Source organism: Hippoglossus hippoglossus, chromosome 15 (genome assembly GCF_009819705.1).
Source record: "Hippoglossus hippoglossus isolate fHipHip1 chromosome 15, fHipHip1.pri, whole genome shotgun sequence".
NCBI classification, from domain to species: Eukaryota; Metazoa; Chordata; class Actinopteri; order Pleuronectiformes; family Pleuronectidae; genus Hippoglossus; species Hippoglossus hippoglossus.
Genome location: NC_047165.1, coordinates 19491554 through 19517821, shown reverse-complemented (window position 1 = coordinate 19517821; position 26268 = coordinate 19491554). Strand labels below are relative to the sequence as shown.

Sequence of the window (26268 nt, the reverse complement as noted above, 5' to 3'; positions counted from 1 at the left end):
GGGAGGGAGGCACCGCTGGACTACATTTCCCATGCCAGGGGAGCGCCGCGCCGTCGTTGTTGTGATGACGCACTGACGCACAGTTACCTCAGAGACGACCAGGCGAACGGTCAACGCCAATGCGATGGTAGCAGTGACAACCAAGGCCGTAGCGGACTGGAAGAGGGTTTTTTACGCGAAGGAGTGCACCGGCAGCACACACAGGCTTTAACTTTAGCCCGCCATGACCGCGAAGCTGTAGTTTTAGGCTAAATAAGCTTCTCGTTTGCAGCTGACGCGTCGTGTCAACACAAAGGCCTATGTAGCTAGCTAGTTCCTCGGCTAGCTAGCTAGCAAGGGGTTGAACGCCAACCTCTGCTGCAGCAAAAGTAACTGGGGTGACATTTTTGTATGTTTTACTTGTAGCGTAGTGAATCTCCTCCACCGAGACGACGACATTTGAGTGTTTCCTCGCCTCTCCACTACAATGACGGAACAGGGCGCAGTGGTCATGCAGCAGAATTTGGACAGGTGAGTTCAAATTGAAGGCAAACATGCTAATGGATGCTACGTAGCTTTTTCAGTCAATTTACAACTGTTGGCAGAGGGGGAGGGAAAGTGAAACATTTCGCCTCAAAATGTCAAGAAACGTATTGACTTCAGCATTTTATTCCAAACGCTGACTTCAAACTCTGTCAGTGTGTCTGCACTGTCGACACAGGACGTCCTCTACAACCGCTGACCTACAATAAACACCGCACTAAGTAACGTTAATGTTCACTATCACTATGAACGTATCCATCCCAGCTGCACTTCTACCACAACCTCTCTCATGTTAACTATTGATCTTTAGACGAGGAAATGACTGTGCTCAGTTAGATTTCTTAAATTGTCACGTTCATTGCTAACAATCATTGTGGCTCTGAAAGAGTAACCTGTCTTTGTCTTTTTTAAAAAGACACTGAATACTGTTTCCCTGACAAGTTTACTTTCTTTCCCCTGGGTATGGACTATTGAAACACACTCATTCATAGAAAGCCAAATCTTAACCCTTCAGTTACATGTTAAGTTGTCTGAATTATGTAGAACCCAGGTTGACCTAAAGGAGAAAGTCATATTCAGCTTATACTGAGAGTCAAGCATGAGTGAGCATGCTGACACTGTTAGGAAGAGTTTTATGAGAGATGGAGTACTAGCAGATATCAGCATCCGTCACTAGCTAACTTGTAAATGAGGAATAAAAACCAGCAACAGACTGCTAATTGTGCATTGTGGGTTTAAATTGCTGTTGAAAACTTCCTCATCACAAAAAGCATCATGGGAATTGACTTGAAGAAGATGTACAAGTCACATGCATCAGGAAGGAAGAAAATGCAAGACAAATAAACAGAAGAAGAAATTAAACTGTGTCCAAGGCAAGGTTGGCATTGGGGAAGTGTATGACAAATGACCAACCCAATTTTGGGGTTGACACTTAATCAACCATATTTCGATTTTCTTCTCACTGCTAAAATGTCACAGCTAATCAAGGCCTGTACACACGTGTTCCCTTTGAAGCCACTGGAAAGTGTTGCATTGGTAAGCTTTACAGCAAACAGAAAAAGCTCAAACAAGTCTTCTGACATCAAAAGTCTCACAACACTCTGGGCCGACTGAAGCTTTGCTTGGCACAACGTGGAACCACAGGATTAACAGTTTCATGGTGTCATTGAGGGGAAATTGATTTTGAAGTGTGGAGAATTATTTTGAGCTATAAAGACATACAATCCTACCCTCAGTACACTTTGACAGGGATGTCAGTGCACACAGTCAGCAACTCTGCAGGTCCCCTGGAGCTGTACAAAGTCCTGAACCTTGCGTATAGCTGTAGCTTGTCACTTTGACGGTCTGACTTGGGATAAAATCCACAGACTGCAGCTTCAAATTCATGTTTGGGCGGTTGCTGTGTTTTTATTTGTGATAGCCAGCAACAAGCCTCTCTAGGTATTGAGTTGAATTCACATTCAGCACATGCTTATTCTGCCTATGCTTGGCGTCCTGTGTTGTTGTAGCAGGAGCATCAGTTCATGCTGTGAACGTTTCCAGTGTCATTTTTTCAGCTTGTGATGCAAATCTTCGTTCAGACTGCTCAATGAAGAAATAGTGATGCACACTTGAACTCAAAGGTTAGCTCACCTCAGTGATAAGTATGTGACTTCATGTAATAGAATTGAACGTCACACTGATCCGATGTACTTGAAAGGTTTGCTAGATATCTTGTTTTGAACTCGGACATAGAAAATGTTTTCACGAGTTACCATGCTAATTTCTACCCACTTTTATTCTCTATGCAGCAATAAAACAGAGGGGTAACGCCACGCTTGCTGCTTGTCATGGCACATGTGTGACCAGAATTTTCCATCTTCTGTTTAAGTGGTCATGAGCAGATGCTGCAGCGTTAGATCCAAGCATTTTGGTGTACCGTTTCCCTCAGAATAGTCACCGGCATTTGATAGCTTGTGCAGCCTGTACTAACAGGTATTTGTAGGAATTTGACACAGCACTTTCTGTCAATATTGAAGTTTGCACTTTGAAATCATTTCCTAAGCACATTGTAGGGGAGCAGAAAGAAAGGAAGGGCATGTGAGGCTTGGGAAATGTGCTTGAGCTGCGTGCTGTGGTTGTGTGGCAGAGGCAATAACCCGGACAGTGTTTGAGGAGCTGATAGCAGGAAGATGTATGTCATGTCCCCTTGCCCATGGTTGTGTACCCAGCCACTATCACTGACAAACATAAGGCTCCACGGGCTCTTATCTGGCTTGCCACAAGCAGCCAGCTGCCCCTGCAATGCAGTGTTTCACAGATAGATGTAGGATACACATTTCAATCCAGACTGACCTTTTTTATTGGCTCTCACACAACATCCTCCTTTTATTCTTTTCTGGTCTGCTTTTGATGTCCAGATCACGAACCCTGTTGCTTGTATGAATTTGTAAATATGTGCTGTACATGTGTGAATGCATTAAAACTAATACTGATGGACAAAAGTCTGTAGCTTTAATGGCAGCATCATAGTAATATAGTTAAATTGAGGAGTCAGCTACTGTCAATTTTATTATGCAAAATTGTTCCGATAATGAAAGTAAAATCTGTCACCACTTTTCAAAATTGACTTAGATTTCTTTTGTAGTAAAAGGTTCAAATTTAGCAGTGCCATTTCTCCTGTATCCTGAGTGTTTGATGCAAAGATATTTAATTCCCTTGTGAAGCCACTTAACAAGGAACTTTTACTTGTCGTTGATTTTGGCGCCTCTGTGGACAACAGCTGTAGTGTTTCCACTCTTGCCTGTCTTAAAAACCTCACTCCAGACAGCATGTGCATTTGTTTTGGAAGGGGTGAAAAAAGACACATGTAGCGAGCTCAGGACACACACCAAGAAAACACTGCCTCTGGTCCACATGCAAATTGAGAGAGCAATTCCTCGGCGCATGTACCAAAGCGCGACACGGGGGTTCAACGATCAAAATACTCAACATATTCATATAAAAAATTAAATTTATAAAATATGACAGTTAAGTACTCAGCTAATGTACTGACAGTACAGTACTGACAATATGTCAGTCAAGGCAATCATCTATCAATATTAGAACTGATTTCACATAACCATTGAGTATCGCTTACATTTATACAGGTACGACAAATGCATACTCTCCCTCCTCTTATTGTGGGCAAATGGAACATCCCACCCTCCTTCGCTCCTCGTTCAGTCCGCTCTGTAAACCGAGCAGACAGCTACTTCAATGTTGTTGTTCAGCCAGGTCTCTGTGATGACAATCACACAATGAGCAGTAATTCTCTTTCTGATCTCTTTCATCCTGTTTGTAAGAGACCTGGAGTTGGCCAGCAACAGACTCGGGAGTGCTGGTCTGTACGAGTTTGCGTTTAGCCTAGCGCGTAGCCTGGCTCGCTTCCCCTGCTTTTTTTTCTTCTCCCTCCATCTAAACATAGGCCTTTCCAGCCTGACTTCCGTAAATCGTTGCTCTGACTTCGCGGGTAATCTGCCTCTGCGACAGACATTGAGAATAGTTCATTGAAGAAGACAATTTTCTTCCCACTTGTGTCATTTGTTGTTTTAGGTCATTAAGAGGCAGCAATATTAAAATAAGGCCGTTCCAGTTAAAAATTCCTTGTAGGGGCTTTAAAGTTGGCTGAATAATTATCATAATATGTTCTAATAACGAGATAAGCCTGCATTTTTACATGTAGTCTTTTTCATTTCTTAAAGGGATAGTTCACCCAGAAATGAAAATTCACTCATTATCTACTCACCCCTATGCCGATGGGGTGGGGTGGGTGAAGTGTTTGAGTCCACAAAACACTTATGGAGTTTCCAGGGGTAAGCAGTGTAACTGATTAGTGACCTATCTTCAGACGTAGTAAAACAAAAACCCAACATGCCTCCATACTGCTCGTGTGGTGTCATCCAAGTGTACAGAAGCCAACGACATTCATATTCAACTCAAAACAAGGTAATTTCCACCATTTTTAAGCTTAAAAGTCCAACAGAAGTGGCTAAGCTAGCCGACGTTAGCATTTCTGACAGTCCCTGAATGCACCTCGTCGGAAGATATCAGCAGAATTTTAAGCTTAAAACACGATGTTAATGACCTCGTTTCGAGTTTAAATTGAACTTTGGGGCTTCAGGACACTTGGATGAGGCATGTTACAGGAGCAGTATGGAGGCATGTTACAGGAGCAGTATGGAGGCATGTTATGTTTTTTTTATTTTTTTTATTACGTCTGAAGAAAGACTCACCATTGACTTCAATTGTATTGGATTCTGATCCAATAAAGTTTACCCCCGAGACTCCAGAAGTGTTTTGTGGACTCAAACACTTCACCCATCGGCATAGTGCTGAGTAGATAATGAGTGAATTTTTGGATGAACTATCCCTTTTAAGGGATTTCATTACTGTTATGTTACACAATACTCTACTTATTTCTTGTTTGTAGCTGAGTGAAATTAGATTTATGTAACTGGTAGATTTTTTTTAAATACCACCCCATTAGTTTAGAGTAAAGAGATAAGTCTAGAGCACCAGCTGTTATTGGAAACCTCATAGGTGTGGTAGCTAGCAGGCTTGAGTCATTTAAACCACAAACACTAAACTGAATGACATCCTGTTATACTGTTGGTTTCAAACAGGGTTGTATCTCAAACCCTTTCATGGCTCTTTGACCCTACACCGATCCTTATACTATGGACATATACAGGCAACACTACAAAATCACCATATTTCAGACACACCCTACATATGAATCTGAAATGAGGGCCTAAGAATCAAGTGATAAAAGTTTGGGATTAATCAATTTCCATCCACCACTTGTCATAGTCTTCCTAACTATGGATGCCAGCCGCTCGTGGAGCAGTCTCCTTTTCCTGCACTCCTGTACTGTAGATTTCAGAAGTACTCAAATTTGTGATAAAGTTGCCTAATGCTCTAATAGAAATGGGAGGCTCCTGTGTTAGTCAACTGAGTGAAAATACATTACTTACCTGTCAGTGAGCAACAAACAACTTAAAACCTGAATGTTTAGTTTATTACAATACCTTAAATGGGCTGTCATTTTTTAAATGTCACAAACTACAATATACTATGATATAATATACTGTAATACAATGTACACACAAGACTGTGTTGATTAAAATCTGGTCATTTTAGAAGCTGGAATTCCTGTTCTGAATCTGGTGCCCCTGTGACCTACCTTTGTGCTGAGGACCCTCCAGTTTTCCCACAGTCACATGACCTCTGCTGAGTAAATGCCACCTTTGTGGGTGGCTTATGCACCTCTTAAAGAACGTGAGCCTGACCTGTGAGATGATGAGAAAGTAGCTCTGCGGTCCCACTCCTCTTTGTACAGTGTCAGTCATCCTGTATTCCTTCACAGACCACCATCAGACCCCCCCCTCCTGTGTCTGTGTGACTTTATGATACAGTTCTGCACTTTCTTTGATTGCCAAAATCTCATTCACAGCTGAAGTGGTCCAAGTGATGTTGGCCCAGCTTTGCAGGAAAGATCTACAGCCCTTTACTGCTGCACATTCTTTTCATCCTGGAAGCTTGAAGGTTTTTCAGAATATCTGTGAAAACAAAAAGGATAATGCACACTGCTGTTTGCATGCCCTTGAAGTTTCAAAGCAGTTGGTTCGCATTAGATGTATTAAACCTCATTGTGGAAACTGCAAAGCCACACTTAATTTTGCCTGTTGAACATGTAAATAAGTGGTTGAGACAGCACGTCACCTTGCTTCAGTGAAACTCAGGCAAGTTGCCATCATCTGTTCTTGGAGGACATTTTGATGGAGCCTTTCCAGACCTTGTTATGCCCAGGACACACTACCCAGTGTTCCGTGTCGGCTACCTCGCTGAACTGTGTGGCTTTCGTCAGTGTGTGTGTGTGTGTCCCCGCACCAGTGTGTCTACTGCGGTGCTGGTACTGCCAGCTACTGTATATCTTTTTACACAGAGTTTGCCCTTGATAATGGTAATCAGTCATACTAATTATTCATCATTGATGAGTGGTTTGTAGAGTTGTAACCAGAAACCAGTTGCATGATTGTCATGGAGGAACCGGAAAACTAGTGTCCTTTACCCTAGACATTGAAAGGATGTCAGCCCGTATTGAGCTCTTTTTCCCCTGATCAAAAAACACCTGCTAACATTTGGCTTTTGTCTGCAATGGATTCATTCGGGATTCACCCCAGAGTCAAATGATTCTGCAGTAGACTTGTGTTTTTATCGGCTTTGGCTCAGACAGCGATAGAAATTTGACACCTGGGTCAATGTGCTAATTAGGCGGACAGTGCAGTGAGGGACACTTCAGTTGTCAGTGCTTTTGTGACGTTGAACATGATGCACTGGGGAAAAAAACAGAAAGGCAAACTCCTTTACTGGCAATTGGAATAGAGTTAATGCAAACATTTGTTGTGAGCACTTGAATCACAAACAGAAATGTTCACAGTGCCTGATAAGTTTGTGTCATCATTGTGTCTATTGTTTTAAATGTATAGATTTACAATCCACATCTGTGTCAAATTGCAGGCATTCTCTATATGCAGGAGACCATTTTGTACATGTGCAGAGTAGGCTTATCTGCCCAAGTGTTCTGCTAAACAGGGTTGAGGCGACATCAAGCTAGAGATTAAGGTTTCTCACAGTGGATAGCATTTCGGTGCTGTTGTATTGGATACTGTCATGCTGTGGGGCTGGGTTACAGGAATAGGAGCCAGTGAATCTAAGGGAGCATTGGGTTTTGTTCTCCGCTGTCGCACTCCTCTTGAGACATCTGACAGTGTTCAACCCAACTACTCATCCAGACTTTGCATAGCTGCCTCAGTTGTCATCTTTGTGCTGTCTTTTGGGATGTTAAGCCCCATCGGGCATCATTGGAAATGGCCACAAGATGTATATTTTTTATCTTATCAGCCTTTGCCAGCTTTGCAGTGCAAAAAGTGTTAGATGTAGTGTCAAACAGCTTGGAGTAAATTGCAGGCTCATATACCTGTCAGATGCAAAGAGGTGAGCAGTTACAGAGCGAGTTTTGTGAGGACAGAAGACAGAAGTGTGAATAGAGGCTCAGTGTTTCCGTCAAACTCAGATTTGCCATGTGTGCCGGCCCTGGCCTTTCAGCCGGCAATGTTACTTGAGCGCCTCGACCCGAATGCTCCCCTCCTGCGTCGCCATGTTTTATTCAGTATCAGCAGAGTATTGGAAAATCTTCCATGGCAAGTAGGCAGCAACCTGAGCAAATTATCCAAGTTAGCCATCCACGGTCTTTCACAGAGGACCCCCCTCTACTCCCCTGTGGCCGCAGTAACAACCTAGACCTCAGCACTATGATGACAGAAGGCCACAGATTTGAGATCTATTATTCAGCTGTGGGAGCAGTAGGGTTGAAATGTACACGGTGTACTATGGAGAGTCAGTTGCTGAATAAATATTGAAGCCACTGTTGAAGAGCTGCTAAAGGTGGGCTCATAGACTTTGTACATAGAAGTGACTATAAAACTCATCAGCTTCTCTCTAAAAAGTGTTCAGGTGATTTCAATTTTTTTCCTCATAAGAGGCATTTTGGTGGCATGTTTCCCCTCACTGACAAATGCTATGGCCATGATTCAAAGTAATTGGTAAAGAGCAGTAGAACTAAATTTAAACCGTCTCTTTAGAGACCTGTGGGCAATATATTAGACATGCAGACACGCTGATGTCTTTCTGTTAGATTTCAGGGCAAATCAAGAATGAAACAGATGATTGATTAATCACTAAACTGGCTGAATGATCACAATTGAGAGGCTGTGGATAATTTTGGGAATGAATTAAATATATTTAGCTATTTAGAACTATACTTCATACAACAGTTAGTTATTTTTAACATCTCTAATATGGTACTAAAAACACTGCCGGTTTCCGCCATTCCAGGCATAGGGTTAGGGTTAGGGTAAGTTATACGTGTGTTGAAATGATTAACACTGTAGATTTCATCATAGAACAAATCTCTTTGTGCAGTGTGTATTAATGGTGAAGGTGATGTTTCCTGTAACCTGGACTCTGTGAATAGTCTACCAGGCTTTTAAAAAACTGATTTTAGTAAAACAATTCTTATTCTTATGAATACCCACTATGTACATAATCAAAGCCTGAGAGAAAAAACAAATGTCTCTATTACAGTCTCTTTCCTTATTGAATTTTTGCCTTGGGCTTTGGGGAGGTGTGGGTTCACTTATCATTGTTTCCTTAATCCAGTGAAATGCCAGTTGTTCATATATATACAATGAGATTGTAAATGTCCCATTCGTATAGTCTGGGTCGAATTAAGCAGTCAGCTTCTGAACCAGAAGATCTGTGAACGTGGTTTAAAGGAAAATCTTTATGATTTTTCTAATTTCTCATAAAATTGTATTTGCTCCCAGTTTTTTATTAGAACTAACAGAACTCTCTAGTAAAGGCTTGGGAGCTTTGCTGCTGTAGTCATGGTCTGGCGTTAAAATCGATTATTCATATCTCACCTCCGCCTATTTTGATTGAAATATAGCAGCTAAAACAAGAATGTAACTGTCTACATTCTTGAATTGGCCACATGCAGTGAGACACAGGGTGAACCTTCCAGCCAGTCGCACTCGACTGATTAATTATGGAAAAGCAATATAATGTCACAGTTGGAGATGTTTCTGTTGAAGGTCAGGGAACTTGCATATCTAATTACCTTCCAAACTCACAGAGGAGGGTTGTCTGGTATATTGTTAGCAGAAGGAGTCCAGTTAATTGGAAGATGGCAGCAAACAGGCTAAATACGTGAATGACTTGTCTTCTAAGGGAGGACACATAAATTGGAGGAAGTGAACTCCTCCTGCCTAATACCTTTTTGTAAGTGGTAGAGCAAATACTGTATAGTGTTGGCAGATATAATGTGGGAGGAGAGGAGACTGTTGATATGCTTTGACATGAGGCCAGAACAAAGCATTTGTCTGAGTGCCACCAAAAAAGGAAGACTGTGTGTTAGGGGTGGGTGATATATCGACCATACTTGATGTTTCACAGCTTATACCACGTGCGATGTATAAAATGACTATGTCGCGAACATCGATTTATAAATTGTCATGTAATTGTTTTAAGCCGTCAGCATGAAATTCTCTTTGAGTTTCGCTTCTCTCGCTCTCTTCTTATGCCCCTCTCACAGCAGACAGCTCACTCCCCCGCCCATCCACAAAACTCTCCTGCGTGCATGCGTATTTTTGGGTGGGTGTGGGTGGACACTTACACACACACAGGCCCTGGGGCTCCGCCCTCACTCACTGTTCACTCACAGCTCAGTGACTTTTTTGAAGAACAGTAGAAACAAACAGTGAAAATGTAGTGTTCTCTGTGATTCACAGCTGTTCAATGATCAGAAGGCAAACCCCAACATTTCTATTCGTCTCGAAACGAGGTCATTTACACTGTTTTAGGCCTAAATGTCCGCTGATATCTTCCGACGAGGTGCATTCAGGGACCATGCTAACGTCCGCAAGCTTAGCGACTTCCTGTGGACTTTTATGAATTTAACATTTGTGCAGTGATTTAGAGGAGATTTCAAAATATCGAGATATACAGTATATTGTGTATTGCGATATAGCCTAAAAATATTGCGATATTTGTTTTAAGGCCATATCGTCCAGTCCTACTGTGTGTCTCCTCCGTTAATTTCCCCCTCTGCTGTCCCTTAACATCCAACCTCTGTTGTAATGTTGTGTTCACACTCACAGGGATCGCATAATGAATTTAGAAATGACGCAATCATAAGGCGACCAAAATGAAACGTCATGTTACTTTGAATACAATGGGTATTTCTCAGGGTTTGAACATTGTTGGAACTATTTCGGTTAATGTAAGTACATAAGTAAACAAAATATTTAACAGGTGTAATAAAGGTCTTATAGCTTGAGTTTTAAAAGCAATGTGAAAAGGGAGTAACTCAGCCGGGGGGGTGTGTGCGTGCGCGCGCACACACAATCTAGGCCAATTAGCCTTCAGGTCGTTTGAGAGACTTTGATCACGGCCTCTCTTGTTGTTCTCAAAAAGTTATGACTTTTTATTACTTTTCTCAGTTAGAAGTCTGAATAAATCTGATCTAATACCAGACCTTTGATTCATGTTTGAAGTGACTATGTGCTGATGACTGTGCGATTTCCACTCAAAGGGGACATTAAAAGATTACTTTCTTCTTGATTTCTATCTACCACACATCACGAGCTATAATGCTTGTTTGGATGGAGGGCATTTGTTTTTAAAACGCCTTCTCAAAATGAAAATGTATTAGTGTGTATATAGCCATAGTACATGTTGTTATCAGGTGTATCATAGCTATACTCTATTTGTGTTGGTTCACACATTAGGGAAATAATTGTGAAAGTGATGTCAGGTTCAATTATGAACCTACAACCTTATCCGTAATAATCCGTGTGTGTTCGCAGTATGTGTTTTACCGTCTTCATGTGTGTTTGTTTTTAGGAGCTGCTGGGTGTGCTTCGCCACAGATGAAGACGACCGCACAGCAGAGTGGGTGCGTCCCTGTCACTGCCGCGGCTCCACCAAGTGGGTTCACCAGGCCTGCCTGCAGCGCTGGGTGGACGAAAAGCAGCGTGGCAACAGCACGGCACGCGTGACCTGCCCACAGTGCAACGCAGAATACCTCATCGTCTTTCCCAAACTGGGTGGGTTGCATCTCACAAGGGATAAAACTGGGGATGGGGAGATAAGTAGTCGACTTAGAAATAACAGGATGACCTTGAAGAGGGATTAAAGTTCTCTGTGGGTATGACAGATTTCTATCAATTACATTTTAGAGAGGCAGTGTAGTAGATCAGTGTAGATTAAAAAACTATCAGTTTAAATTTGGAGGGTAAAATTCACCTCCAGTTTCGTCGCAAGTAATCCATCTCCTTGTCATGATTCGTCATTTAGTTAAAAAAAAAAAAAAAGAAGCCCCCTTTTTTTGATCAGCCATTATTTCACATTTACATTTCTGTTCTTTTCGTTATATTTACAACATGGACTCCGCTCATATCCTCCAGTGACAGTCACACTGGCAGGTGCTTATACGTATTTATATTTTTGAAGAATGTCTACTCATAATAGCAAACATTCGAGAAATATTCATAGAATGAGCTATAAGGAGCAAGCATGGCTCAAAGTGAGTGAATTTGTATCGTTTCTGTGTTAGTTAATCATGCTAGACCACATGAGATCATCCTGCGTGCGTGCTTTGGGACTGGGATCACTAGCCACTTGCGTCTATAGTTGTTCTACATTAAAGCTACATTAAAGAGTACATGTAATCAACCCCCACTGACTTGACCCGACCCCCAACATTTTGTAATCTTTGTATTTTAATTTACTGCACTGTCAAAATGTAATGACTCCTCATTTTCCGCCAGCTGTCAACATCGAAGCAGCAGTTTTGAGCAAATTTTCATGTAAGTAAACAGCTGAAGCTCCTCTTGTGGGCCCTCTTAATAGCTGCTGCCTGTAACTGTACCCGGAGCTCTGAGAGATATTCAGTTTGTCTTGCCTGAGTGCATGTTTGTTTACTGTGGAGTCAGCATAGGTTCTGTGGTGATCTGGGTAAATATTTCCTTCCAGCCTGTCGAGGAACAGAAGGGTACCCACTTGTTACACAGCCCAGCTCCTGGCTGATTGATTAGCAGCAGTTTAGAGAAGCGGCTGCCTCAATTATCCGAACGCGTCAGAGTGACGAGGGCATCAGTTGTTCCCAAACACCAGCTATGACTCATCTAATGAAAATACACCACACACTGCCACGCTTATGTGGCCAGATACTGCTCACTTTTCAGTTTCTGTGCCTCAAATCCCTTCATATCTCTCTAAGACCGCATCTTGTCCTCAAACTTTGTGACATGGATTTCGCATTGACATTTTTGGGGGTCGATACTGATATTAGGGAAAAATTCCTGATACACATATAGGCTGATAAATATATTTTTGAATAATAGCAATGATTCCTAAGTAGTAGTTAGAACCTGAATTAAGAAAATATTTGTTTTTAAACGTAAATTGTCTTCATTGTTTTTTTGTAAAATAAAAGTTTTCATGTAAGAGTATATCGTTGAACAAAAAGATAAGATATATCTGTGAAAGGTTCATATCGGCTAATATTTTCTGCCATCCGATATATCAGTTGGGCTCTAATATAAAAACAGAAAGAATAATGTTGGTTTAATCCTGTTGGTGCAATTTTACTGTGAAATATGAAGACTTTTACATATTTAAGGTGAATAGTTACCCATCAGCCACTGGGCCACTGGTGTTTCAACCTCAAATAAAAAGAAGTTGCAATTTGAGACAGTAGCTGGCCTTAAGACAATGTTAGTGTGCAGGAGTCCAGGCCTGGCTGGTAAACATGCTCATGTTTATTTATAGTGACCAAGGCTGCACTGTCACTCACGCTGGTGCCATAAGCAGAAGGTAGCTCAGCTTCTTTAGGCACTTCCTCCTCCTCAGTAAATAGCCCTGTGTATGTCTGTATCTCTCTCTGAGGGCTGATCCCTGGCACTTGGCCAGTTGCTGAGTATTTGTAAATGTGTCTGTCTGGCTCTTTTCTTTTTGTGTTTTAAGGTCATGTTGATTGGCTCTCAGGTCCCAGTAGGGATGTTAATTAGTGCTGTATCAACCATTAGATGCAGAAAAACACAATATCCAGTAGAACTGCCCAGGCCCCCTTCAAATGTGCCAAGTCATTATTGACACGTTATTAAAATCACATTTATTGGCTCACAAATTAGAAATATATTTGCATTACTTAAAGGGGACATATCATGAAAATTCCACTTTGTTAGTGCTTCTACACATTAATTTGGGTATCTGGCATGTCTACCAACACAAAAACTCTGGAAAAAAAACACTCGCGCGTTTTGTTAATGGTTCCTCTAAGTCAGAAACATCATGCTTGAGTGACTGGAATGAGCTTCCTGTGTACTGTGTCGTCACAATACACTATCAAAGAGAACTCATCTGACTCATCTGACAGGGGATGTACAAACATGTTTGTCTTAACTAATGTTCTTCTCATACACAAGCTTTTGCTTCGAGACACATTATGAATGGAGTCTCTGTTTAACGCAGCAGTTTTTTAAGTCATGATTGAGCCTCAGTGTTTTCTCTATGTGACACATCATCACGATACCTTTGAGGTTAGTTATTCTTGGCCAGCTCAAATTTTTCACAACAGACAGTTAAAAGAAGTTCCTGTGGCACATCAGCTCCTGATGCCCACGCCAAAGTTTGTGTTCATATGTGCGACTGCTCAAGTGGTCTGGCCAATTGCACTAGAGTATTTTGATGGATTGTCCAGTGGTTTATTTTGAAAAGGAACTTCCTCTTTACTGTGATTGAACCTCTGAGTGATGAGGTGCTTTGAGAATAATGCAGTGGGCTTCAGCCACGATCACTCATCATTTATTTAGACTTTTATATAAGCAAACAGAGGCTTGTGTTACCTTTTTATTTAGTCATGTTTACGTGACAGAGTGTGAGGATGTGTGGGAGGACGCTGCACATCTAACTGTACATCTGTTGAAGAGAAAAGTTTAAAGTGAGAGTAGCGTGTCTGGTAGAGCTCGGAGCAATCTGGGAGTCAGTGTGTTATTTACAGCATGTAAATTAAATTGTTCAGCATGGCTTTAAAAAGTATTTTATAATTTAACAATCTGAATTTTAAGCCTTAAAAAGTCTGTTAAAATATTACACACTAAATCTTAAATACGTTTAGGTAGGTCTTTTTTATGTGAACCTTCATTCTGTTAAACTTTATAATTCGTTTTTTAAGATAAATATTTAAAAAAAGTTTAATGTCTGCGTGATGTAGTTCTTTGCCAATGATACAGATATTAGCACGCTGTATTAACACTGCACTTCAAATGTTGAACTGATAACTCAGTCTACAAGCACCCTGGTTAGATTTTATCGCTTGGATTGCCTGTGCTAAAGACTGTATACCCACTGTCTCTGCCTGTAATTTGCGAGATAATGTTGCATTTCCAAGGTTGTTCTCTGCGAGGCTACTTCACCTTATCTTCAATTATGTGGAAGTGTATGTAATTCTGAGGCTGCGATATTCCTTCATATCTGTCCCACTTGACATAGGTCTTTATTCATTGTGGACTTAAAAAGTCCTAAATTTAAATTTGTTTATTCAGGCTGAAATTTTGATGGTAGAGCAGCTCTGGAGGAGAGATGGATTACAGAGACAATTGCCAGTGTTAACCTTTTTTGCCACTGGTTTCCACTTTCTCTCAATGGATGGAAGGAGCGTAGATTGTGTAGAAATGGAAGTACTGAGCTATGGTGTGAATTAAAATTTCCAACCCACTACTTTAGCTGTGGCAGGTAAAATAAATCATTCTATTTTTTAGTAAAAAACAACACTTTTAGTCAAGTAATTTTAACCACAATGTTCTGACAGAAAAGTAAATTTTCCTCCAAACAGCTGAATGTCAGTTAATGTGTTTGGGCAGGTAGTGAAGCGGTGGTTCGTTATATGCACAGAGCCAGTTGAGTTTACCTGAGAGGCTCCTCCACCACAGGGGAAAAGTGTCTTTTCTCCCTTTTCTCCCTAATCCCATTAGCAAGTGCCAGACAGAGATGGTGAGGGAGCTGTGCGGGGATGCTGAATATGTCTGGGAGAGAGGTGGAGTGGGAGTGAAAGTGGGTCACGGGAAGAGCCGACGGAGCTCATCAAAGGCCGAGAGGAGATGAGTGGAGTGACGCCGCCGCTCTGCTGATGAATGTAGGAAATCACAGCTGTCCTCCAGTGTTTCCTCCAGTGACTTTAACATCACATTCACACTTCATTAGAACTCTGCTCGGTAACAGTTACGCCTCTGGATTATAAACAGGATGTACCCCAAGATGTGATCCTTTCCTGCGGCGCACGCCGTGCAAACGTTGCAGGCTGAATGGCTAATTTAGTATTTTATGGTGCTGCAAGATATTAGAGGTCAAAATGTATTTGCTAAGTTTTTGGGTTTGTTACTTGGACTCCCATATAGATAGATTTAGCCACTTTCGGATGATTATGAAACTCATTTAACCACATTGGTATACAGTGGTTAAACAAATGGCACTTACAGTGTATGACTATTAGTATCCTGTTTTATACTTGTTAAATAATTTGATCCTTTTTTTAAAGATACAGAAGAGTAAGTTTCTCTACGTTTTAGCTGAGATTATGTTTGTACCATCTGAGGAGTTTCGTCTCTCGCTGCAGGATACACTTGGCATTAGTGGGCTTCAAAGTGAGCAGGAGTACAGCATTGTCTGTTTTGCTGCATCATTGCTGCAGTGTTCCTTTTTTTTATTCCAGCCGTGCCTCCTTTTATTATGGCCATACAGACACCAGCGATACCTTTTATATTATATTTATGATTTGCCTGCTCCTCAGTCAGTTTGATGTTGTTCCATCTTTATTTCAAAGCAAAAACATGTATTTCCCTTTCGTATATATATACTGTAATTTTTCTGTCTTGGCTTCACATGCTGTGGTATTTTGCAGCAGCTTTAGTCAGCCCTCAGAATAACAGCAATTTCACAGTTTAGCGACAACACTTTGATGATAGCTTTCAATTTGGGGTGATGGTGGTGAAGCTGTGGACAGGTAAAGACAGAGAGCCGTGTTGGGAAGCTGCCACTGTAGTTATTTTCTCAGGGTAGCTGCTGTGGCCAGCTCATTTCTACAGGCCTGACAGGCATTTCTCACGTTTTGCTCCCAGGCTGGGACCCCTGCCCGCCACCAGATTAGATAGGGGGTAGATTTGGAGCCACAGATCACTCTTTCCATTAACCTAGGTTTTGATTGTTTTCACTGACTGATGACTTTGGGCAAAAACTTGCAATATCGCAGCTCACAAAGAGTAGGGTATATTCTGTTCTGGCTGTATTCCCACCAACACCTGCTGCAGAGCCAAAGCCAGCCTCTCATGCTAATTTGGCTGCCAATGTAACTCTGAGGACGGTGTGTCCTTGCTGCTCTGTCTTTACGGACCCTCTATCTAGAAAGAGTAAACAAGCCAACTGGAACAGCGTGCCAGCCTGCGTGCCTACTACTGAAGAACTGCGGTTGCACTTTTCCCCTTTCTCCTTTGCTTTCCCCCCTCCCTCCTGTTTAATTATCTTAATTATAGAATCTGCTGCCAGTAGCTGAAATGAATTGCTCAGCTCTCTTGACTTGCCAGTGGCCATTAAGGGCGACCCAGTTCTCTCCAGCTGCGATGTCGTAATGCTTAGGCCGGGAGCCAGTGGTAGAGATTCCAACATTGTCATCAAAATATGCTATATTAATGCGCTCGAGCATTGCAGGATCAATGTGGTCGGTAAATGTAGGTGCAGTGGAACTGAGCTCTAGAAGACATCAGAAGGTTGGCAGTAGTCAAAAGAGAGCCACTGTGTTTATGACAGCTTTAGAACTAAAAGTGTGATATTTCCGTTGTGAGTTAAGTAGCTTTAAAAGTGCCAAATGCTTCTTGCTTGCTTTGGGTACCTTCCTCCACAAGTGGGCTGGGGCGCAGCCGTCTAAAAGAGAGCGCCCTTTAGCATGAGCTGCTTAAAATACTGCACAGAGCTGAGCCCTAAACTTGTAGCTTTTATTGACCGAATGTACTCAGCTGTAGAAATAGCTGTGCAGCTAACAGTGGCTGGATTGTATACAACTTGTGGCAGGTACTTATGGGTAACAGCCTGACGGTGGCCCGGCTGTACAAACAGCCTAATAAAGTCTGTCTTATGTTCAAACTGTACAAACCCCAATCCCACAGAGCCTCAGAATTATTTTGGAAATCTGCTGCTCTTTTTACACTTGATGTGTAGGCTAATGTTACAGCCGTAGATGTTAGTCTGTTCTCACCGCTTCGGTTTCCTACGCAGGCTTATGAACTTGTACCTGCTGAGTTGTTAAGGCAATCATTTACTGGACACAGTGACTTGGAGATGGCTCGGCACCTCCGTCATTATCCCTCCTGTCAGGACGCTTTAAACATTCTCAACTCTATGTGATCATTTTCTGTACGACGAGGTTGATCTCCGGCCTTGTAGCTTCAATGAATAGGATAATTATATACCAGTCCACTGCTGACATGCCCTTAGGAGAAAGTGTTCTTGAACCAAGTCCTGCTTTTGCAATGACCAGTGACTCAGCATTGTTTTAATGCCACTTCACAGCTTTATTACACCCGGGGCACACCAGCTGCAGGACGGCTGCAGAAAGACCTGCTTTTCATTTCCGCGCCTATGTTAACAGATAAGAGCTGGCACACTTGCTGCAGTTCAGCCGCAAAAGTCATGCTGTTCTTCTAGAGATTCGAGGTCACGCTGTTTTTTTTTTCACGTTCCTTGCGTGGTTCAGAGCTGAATATCCAGAGAAAATGATCTTTCAGGACACTTTCAATTCTTATCTGTCGAATATGTCACAAACATAAATGTTTACAACACTTCCTGTAGCCTACCGTTTCAAAATAAAAGCACTCCAGTGGATGACTTTAAAGTGTCCACTTAGTCATGTATTTATAAATATCTTGACACTGAATCCTGTTGAATGTTTGTTTTGGTTCTCAAATGTTATTGCAAAGCACCTGAAAACCTGGCTTCAAATCTGTTCAGATTTGTCTGTATGTATTAACTACTTATAAATAAGGCTAACAAACATACTGTTGTACCTTCGTTACCCAAAAGGCCAATAAGTATCTCATTAAGTAACCAAATTAGTTTATAGGATTACATGTTCCGAATAAAAGTCCTGTTAATAAGCAGCTCATCCACTGTTTAACATTACATTAGCAGCTCTGTGTTAGAGTTTACACAACTCCAGCCGAACTAGTTATACAAAGTAAAGTTACATTTACTCATTGATTAGTCCTACGTTTTCAAAGCCTTTAGCCTCTTGTATTGTGAAAAGTCAGACATACTGTTTGAACATGAACAACAAATTTAACTTAAAGTAGCCAAAACAGGATTTTAACATGTTTCCTTATGATACATAACATAATCTAATATCAAAATCAGCCAGAGACTGCTTTTTACCCATCTCACTGAACTCATGTTAGCTTAGATAGCTTGCTAGCTTCAGCTAATAACATCTGCTACTGACAGTCGTCATTTTAATTCACAAAATAATTCGGGTTTCAGTTTGTTTGCACTGAAATGTAGGACTTAATGTTCATAAAACTACATGTATTTTAGCACAGCTGCCAGTGTTATCACTGTAAACAGCACATGTGCCATGAGAGAATGGAAAGTAATGGAAAGCTTGACAGGTATATAAACGGTAACTAAGGGGCTTCGTGATCAGTCAGTTACAGAAATCTCCCATGTGAAATACCCAAGACTCTACATTGGCAGAGCAGTTTGTGTAAATATGTAGGACAAGAAGGTGGAGCTGAAATTAGGTTTTCAGGCCCTTTAGACACAGACTGTTCCATCCTGCAGCTGAGCTCCAGCCCAACTCATCCTGTGCCGGCTCCCTCTGGTAGAATCCCCACCCCGCTCTCCTCCCACTGACTCCTGGGCGGGTTATTACTAGGATGTAGATGGGTTTGTCTGAGTGAGGAAATCAGGTTGTCTTGCTGTAAATATTGCATGATTTCCCTCGAGTCAGCCTGGAATGGCAGAGACGAGTATGCAGCAGAGAATTTTCTCCAGCCATCTTTTTTTGCTCAAGGCGAGTTTGAATTGCAGATTAATCCCTATTACATGCATGTGGAGAATCAGCCCCAGCTATTTTTAATCTGGATGGAACTCGCCTGAGAGACTCCTCCCTGTCTGTCAATACAACATAAGGTGTGCACCATACCTGACATGCTTCAAATGTTGGTAAAGCCTTCAGGAAGAAACTGTTTTTTGTTTTTTTTGTCTTACTGGAATACAACTGGATTTGCTTCCTTGTCTTCAGTTCCTTTATTATTTTAAAACAAGGTAATTCAACCTGTCGACAGAAAAGGAAACTCCACAGTGCTGCTTTATTTCCTGCATCACTTTTCCATAAAGAGCAGGTCACATGAAGAAACAAGGCTGTTCTCTCTCTGTTTGTCGATGGATGAGCGATATGTGTTGAGTTTGGATGCATTTCCTGTTCAAGTGGTTGATTTAGCAGCAGGAGTCTCATGACCCCTGCTGTACAAACACTCATTAGCTGATTGTCCAGTCTGTGTGTTTCCCACAGCGCCTCACACCTGGCTGCAATATCATCACGCACACGGGCCTCAAGTCTTTCAGGAAATATTTGCTCCCATTTATAAATCTGTATTTATTCATGAGGGTTGCATAAGTATGGTGAGACGTTCACTCAGTTAAAGATATTTAAACATTTGTAAGTGACATTATGATCCTGTGTCACTTAAATTCAAATGTTTTTTGAGCACCGCTGTTCCCCCAGATAATATTTTTTTAAACGGAGTGAAAAAATGTAATTAATCAATATCAGAAAGACGACTGCTCATCCCTTACAGTTACGGGTTCAGATCCATGTTTTTACAGTCAATCGGGTCTGGGTCAGGTCCCGTTATGTGGAATAGCCGAGAGGACCCGAGAAGACGTGACTGGAGAGTACAGATGATGGCTAATCGAGGCCAATGAACGTGCTATTGTAAAAGGGCAATAAGTAAAGCTATCTTTATGATACTGCAACAAAACTGCAAAGCTGATTGTAAACGAGTCACGACATCCGTCACCTTGACAATAAATTGACTTTTAATCTGAAATAAAGAGTGGTTTAGGTTAGCTAAACTGCTTTTTTATCAATGCAGATTAAATGAAGTCTTTATGTCTCAAGTGTTTGTCGTCTAAGATAGTAAAATTGATAATCTTTGGGTTTTGGGCTATTGGTCGGACAGAACCTCACCGTTTTCTGACTTTTTTAAGATTGATCGGGAAAATAATCAAATGCAGATTTCAATAAATAATCTCAATTAAAATGTCACTCAGTAGAGCACATGCCTCCACCAAGGCCCCACAGCCCATTATGAAACCACATTGAAATTCACTAGATCTGGATTTTTATTTGTATTTGCACCAAATTGCACACACTCATAAATATCAGTCACCTCAACAAGCCTAATGATTTCATCAAGATCCATGAATTTTTCTCTGAGAAATCTGTGATAAAACACATCTCACAATGTTTCTGGATCTGCCCCCTGATCAGGCTCCACACCAAAATGTAATGGGTTCTTCCCTGACCCATACCGCATCCTTCCACCAAGTTTCATGTCCAGTAGTGTTTGTGTAATCCTGCGTTAACAGACACACACAGAGGAGGTAATACTAGTTAGTTGCAGCTCTGTATTTGTTCAGGAAGGAGCCCCAGGTTAGCCATGTAACTGTCAAAGTTAAATTCTCCCACACACTGATGAGAAGAACTCTGAAATACAAGTTGTACGTGTTCTTACCTCAGTGATTTCTCTTCCTTTAGGTCCAGTGGTCTACGTGCTGGACCTGGCCGACCGGCTCATCTCTAAGGCCGGACCCTTTGCGGCAGCCGGCATCATGGTGGGCTCCATCTACTGGACTGCCGTCACATATGGAGCTGTCACCGTCATGCAGGTCAGACCAGTGATCCCTCCTCAGAGGTTTTGGTTCATTATTGATTTTTTCACTGTTGTGATTTGACTGTACCTGTAGGATGCAAATGGAATCATAGTATTCTCAAAAGTATTTCTGCAAATAATGGGCATGTGTTTAGATACATTGTAAAGTCATTGTGGCCTTTTTGTGTTCCTCCTTTCTTCCTGTTATTCAAAGAAAAGTCTAGCACTTTCACTCGTTCCCTGTAGTTTTCCGTTCACACTGTTCTCTCTGCCGTCCAGGTGGTCGGACATAAGGAGGGCCTGGATGTTATGGAGCGGGCCGACCCTTTGTTCCTGCTCATCGGCCTGCCCACCATCCCCGTCATGCTGATCCTCGGCAAGATGATCCGCTGGGAGGACTACGTGCTGCGTCTGTGGAGGAAGTACTCCAACAAACTGCAGATCCTCAACAGCATCTTCCCAGGTCAGGACACACACTCAAGTTGGATCCAGGAAACTTGTCTCTTCTTTTTAACCCTATGTTAAAAAAATGTTATACATACCATCTCAGTCTGTTTGTGTTGTTTATGCTTGAGCTCTTTGCTTTGAATGTTGGCTATTTAGAATTCAGATGTTCTCAGTGTGAAATCAATTCAAGCAGCGAGATTTGAGGTGTAGGTGTTTGTGTGTTGGTTCAATACCATCCTCTACCATCGTCACCATTTGAGGGTTAAGACTTGGTTTTAGGTTTAGGGTTGGAATTAGGTTTGGGTTGGGGTTAGGCATTTAGTTTGGATGGTTATAGTCAGGGGCTAGAGAATGTATTATGTCAATGGGTTAATTATAGAGAGACGTGTATGCGTGTATCATCTTGCGGGCTTGTTTGTTGGGGGTTTGATTCACGATGTGAAAATACCGCTCTATCGTCCTTCATTAAAGTGAATTACCAAGTTGTTATGCCTCTGTCTGAGCGAGCTGCTCAACCCACTGAGAACACAAGGGATTGTTCGGTTTGGATTGTGGGATTTGGTGTTTGTGTGAACTCAACGCAGACAGGCACATGCGTTTACCTGCATGACAGACGACAACTACCAAGTAGAACAGCAATGCATCATCAGTTCAACTCGCACACAAGCAAGTACACAAACCCTCACATCAGAGTACAAGTGGCTGGGTTTCAAACAGGCGAACAACTGTATTACACAGGTGCTACAGCAGTAAATTTGTTCATCGCACAGACACGTGTGACGTACAGGTGTCGCACTGTACAGCCCTGGTCGTCTTTATCACAATATCATGAATGGATTTAATAAACTTCATGCACTGAAGCTTTGTGGATGTTGTTATGATTTGTACAAGAGTCAGTCATATAGAAAGCCATGTGATGGATAAAGAGGCTTCATAATTATTGTAAACACACATGACAACAATAATTAGTTTGTTTTTTTCAACTGCCTCACTGCTGCTGTCGATTCTGTGTTTCCACAGGGATTGGCTGTCCAGTTCCTCGGATCCCGGCAGAGGCCAGCCCCCTGGCCGACCACGTGTCGGCCACACGGATCCTGTGCGGCGCCCTGGTCTTCCCCACCATCGCCACCATCGTGGGGAAGCTCATGTTCAGCAGTGTCAACTCCAACCTACAGAGGACCATCCTGGTGGGTACACAACACATTACACTGATATTATTACAGCCAGCCTGTCGCACAGTGGTGGAGCGAGGCATGATTAGTTCAGATTCACCTTAAATCCAGTCAAGTCTGCTTAAAGTAACAGCAGTCACAGTGTTTGTGAATGAAGGATTCCACTTTACCTCGTGTTAACTGTGCCACACATTCGGCCCCACCTCGACACTCACCTGGTGGTGAGGACAGAGCGGTAACCCGAGTGGCTCATGTGATCCAGGCTGCACTGACACCACTGAACACTGTGTCCTCATACACTGACGCACATGCTGCTGCTGGCCCGATGCTCCGTCATGATAAAGTGTCACATGTGCAGGAAACACGACGAGTCGACTTGTTGGCTTCAGCTGCAAGACTCTTTTTAGAATCAAGTCATAAACTGATCTGTATAGTCAAGTAATAAAAACTTCTCAACCGAAGTGGTTTGAGTTTTTACATTTTTTTAAATGACAGCAGAGATGTTAATCACATGTTTGACACTTAAGATTTACTGAGGTACTGCACAGGTACAATTTTCAACCTGTTTATTTATTTGCCATTTTGAAAAGACATACTATTAAAAACAATTTCAAATGAACATTTATTCAACTCAAAAATAGAAAAAACCTTAAACCACACATTGAACAAAGTCAGAACGTTGTAACCTCCTTGTAGATCAGTTCAGTTTCTGGCATGTTTAAATGTTCTCTTACTTTACATATTCACCCCACATAATGTACTGTCAGATCACTTACTCCACATTTATCTTAACAGCTTTACTTACCTGTACAAAATAGCAATTCATCAGAAAAAATTATCCACTCAGGGTCACATTAGCATGTTATTTATTAAAATAACATGCTAATGTGACCCTGAGTGGAAACAATCTGCTGTAGAATGAGTGAAATAACATGGACTTTCTTTTCTGTCATATATATAAATATATATATTTAATGTTAGAAGGGTCCTATGAGTTAAAACAGTTTCTTACAAACTACTTCCACTGTCTGTGTGTACGTGTAACACAGTGTTTGGGAAGCGATGACATCACAGCTTACTTCGTGTGTATCAGCACTTTGGGCCGTGTTTCAGAGAGATCTTGGATAAGGCGATGAAACATGTCAAATAACTATGAGCAGAAACAGAAGTAAAAAGTGATGAGTATTGTTTTGGTTTGGAAGTTACGAGCTCACTGAGCATGCTCACGAAGTTCTTCTCTGGCATCTGACGGATCATTGATGTAGACTGAATTTTTAGTAAAACGAAGGTTGAGTAGACGGAGAGAGGAAAATATCTGCAGAAGTGTCGACGAGGCCGAAGTAAAGGATCTGAGGAGGCTTTAATGTTTTAAGCAGAACGCATCTTTGAACGCTTTTTTAAAAAATGATCTTTACTCTACAGGGAGGAATCGCCTTCGTGGCCATCAAGGGAGCGTTTAAGGTGTACTTCAAACAGCAGCAGTACCTGAGGCAAGCTCACCGCAAGATCCTCAACTTCCCCGAGCAGGAGGAGGCCTGAGGAGGAGGCAACAGAGGGAGGAAGACCGGATGAACCACACATACACACACACACCTACAGTACACACACACACCTACAGTACAGTACACACACCTCTGCCTTTAGGGGTCAGGGGGCGGAGGAGGAAATGAACCCGTCAGACTCAGGATCAGTGTCGCCCGCACTTACCTGCTCCTCGAACCCTCTCACCCTTTCTGGAGCCGCCAACATTCGACACAAGGATCCCAAGTATCGCCGCTTCAGTTTGAACCTTCCGACGTATTCGTGAGGTGAAGACGGATCAGACTGACGCACACACACACATCTCCTCTCTAAGAACCGGTGCCGGGTGGATGTGTCACATAAACTAACACCTATTGTAAACATAAGTGTATTTTAAAGGACATCAGATATGTGGGGCATGTGTAATTATAAAGTTTTATAACATTAATAAATGACTGTTTTATAATGTTTATTTTGCAGATTTGAAAAGTCCCCTTTGCCAATGTTGGAGGATTTATAACGACAGAGGAATATGTTGAGTGTTTGGAATGTATTAAAGAGGAAACAAATGTGCAAACATGATGCAGTGCGTTAATGCAGCCGGGGGGGGGGCGTGTCGAGGTTTCATCTGACGGTACGAAAACCCACTGACCACCGAGCAGAAGTTAGAGCACAGCCTTTTATTTATTTGCTTCCTCCTCGTACCCCGGAAGTGTTCACGTCTGTTGCTTTATCTCCACTTTCCAAAAAAAGAAGCTCTTCTGTGGTTGTTTAAATCTCGGTCATCACCACAGTGGTGCAGGTGCGCAGCCTGTTGCCATGACACCACCTCCTCCGGCTGCGTGGACGTCCATGGACGATCTTTTTCGCAGCACGTTTGAGATGTGACACTTCGCTGAAAGAACTCGGGAACTTGAACAGTTTCCCCCCCCCCCCTCTGGGTTTTATTTCACAAAATCCTTTTCTTTTCTTTATTGTTCCTCCGTCATGTGACCATCGGGCTGCGTCAGCGTGAGCTGCAGCTCAGCTCAGACACGAGTGGCAGTTTTGAAATGAGTCATGGAAGCAGCTGACACTTTGGACGGTCTTTAAAGGGTCAGTTCACACAAATGACGAGCCATATTTCCTCTAGTGGCGTGAAGCCATGCAGATATTTTTGGTTTTTTAATTTCTGCTTCAACCATGGAGATGAAAAATCACCTATGGAAATGTCATCTCTGGTACCAGTGTAAACGGAGACACCATTCAAACTGGATCACACCAACAGCAGAGATGTACTGGTGAACAAGATCTGGACTCAAGTACAAGTGGAGTTCAGTCATTTGATCTCCAGTGAGCTGAGACATGTTTGTGTAGATCATCGGGAGTGTAATGTGATCACTTTGATTTATTGTGCTGCTTTCTGCCACTGAGGACACGTGACAACCTGTGGTCTGTGGCGTCCTACGCGGAATAATTTAACCTGCACATGTGAACTGTGCCTGTTTTACAGATGTTCTCCCCCCACCACCCCTGTACATTCACCGTTCAGTCTCCACTCTGCCAAAATAAGTGTGAACTGTGTTTGTTGCTTCTGACTAGAGTTCAATGGTTTCAGTTCTGTGAATAAATGTATTTTTCCAAATGCTGAGTCGTGTTTGTGTAACAGAAACAAAACTGCTTGCGTTTAATTGTTTATTAATTAGAAACACACGAGACAAGGAAACAAAACTCAAAACGTCAACACTCGCGTCGTCATCGGCCCATGAACCCAATCAGCCAATCACAGTCCAGTGTCGCCAGAGAAATTGTAAAGAGAAACCTTGAGATGAACTAAATGTAAACCAGTCACTAGGTACTTCACAAGGTAAACAGTGCGTGGCCCGTCCAAGCCTGATATGTTAATGGTGCCAGTCTGAACACTGCATGGAAACCACTCTACCAAGCTGCAGCCTGAGAGGGATGCTCCACCTGCTGCTGCTGGTTGTCTTCGGACAAGAAAATAGTGCCTTTTAACAGAGTAGCAGTTTGTGATGAGGGGGAATCTCATTAGTAAAGGAAAA

General features: G+C 42.1%; 1 protein-coding gene across 1 annotated transcript; it reads left to right on the top strand.

Annotated features, from left to right (window-relative positions):
• Positions 1 to 5: 5 nt before the first annotated feature.
• march5 (membrane-associated ring finger (C3HC4) 5) lies at positions 6 to 25430 on the top strand. Its single transcript, XM_034609322.1, has 6 exons — positions 6 to 510; positions 11008 to 11210; positions 20972 to 21102; positions 21366 to 21549; positions 22554 to 22720; positions 24128 to 25430. Exons 1-6 carry the CDS (start codon positions 467 to 469, stop codon positions 24242 to 24244), a joined length of 846 nt encoding a protein of 281 aa, XP_034465213.1. The 5' UTR covers positions 6 to 466; the 3' UTR covers positions 24245 to 25430.
• The last annotated feature ends 838 nt before the right edge of the window (positions 25431 to 26268 follow it).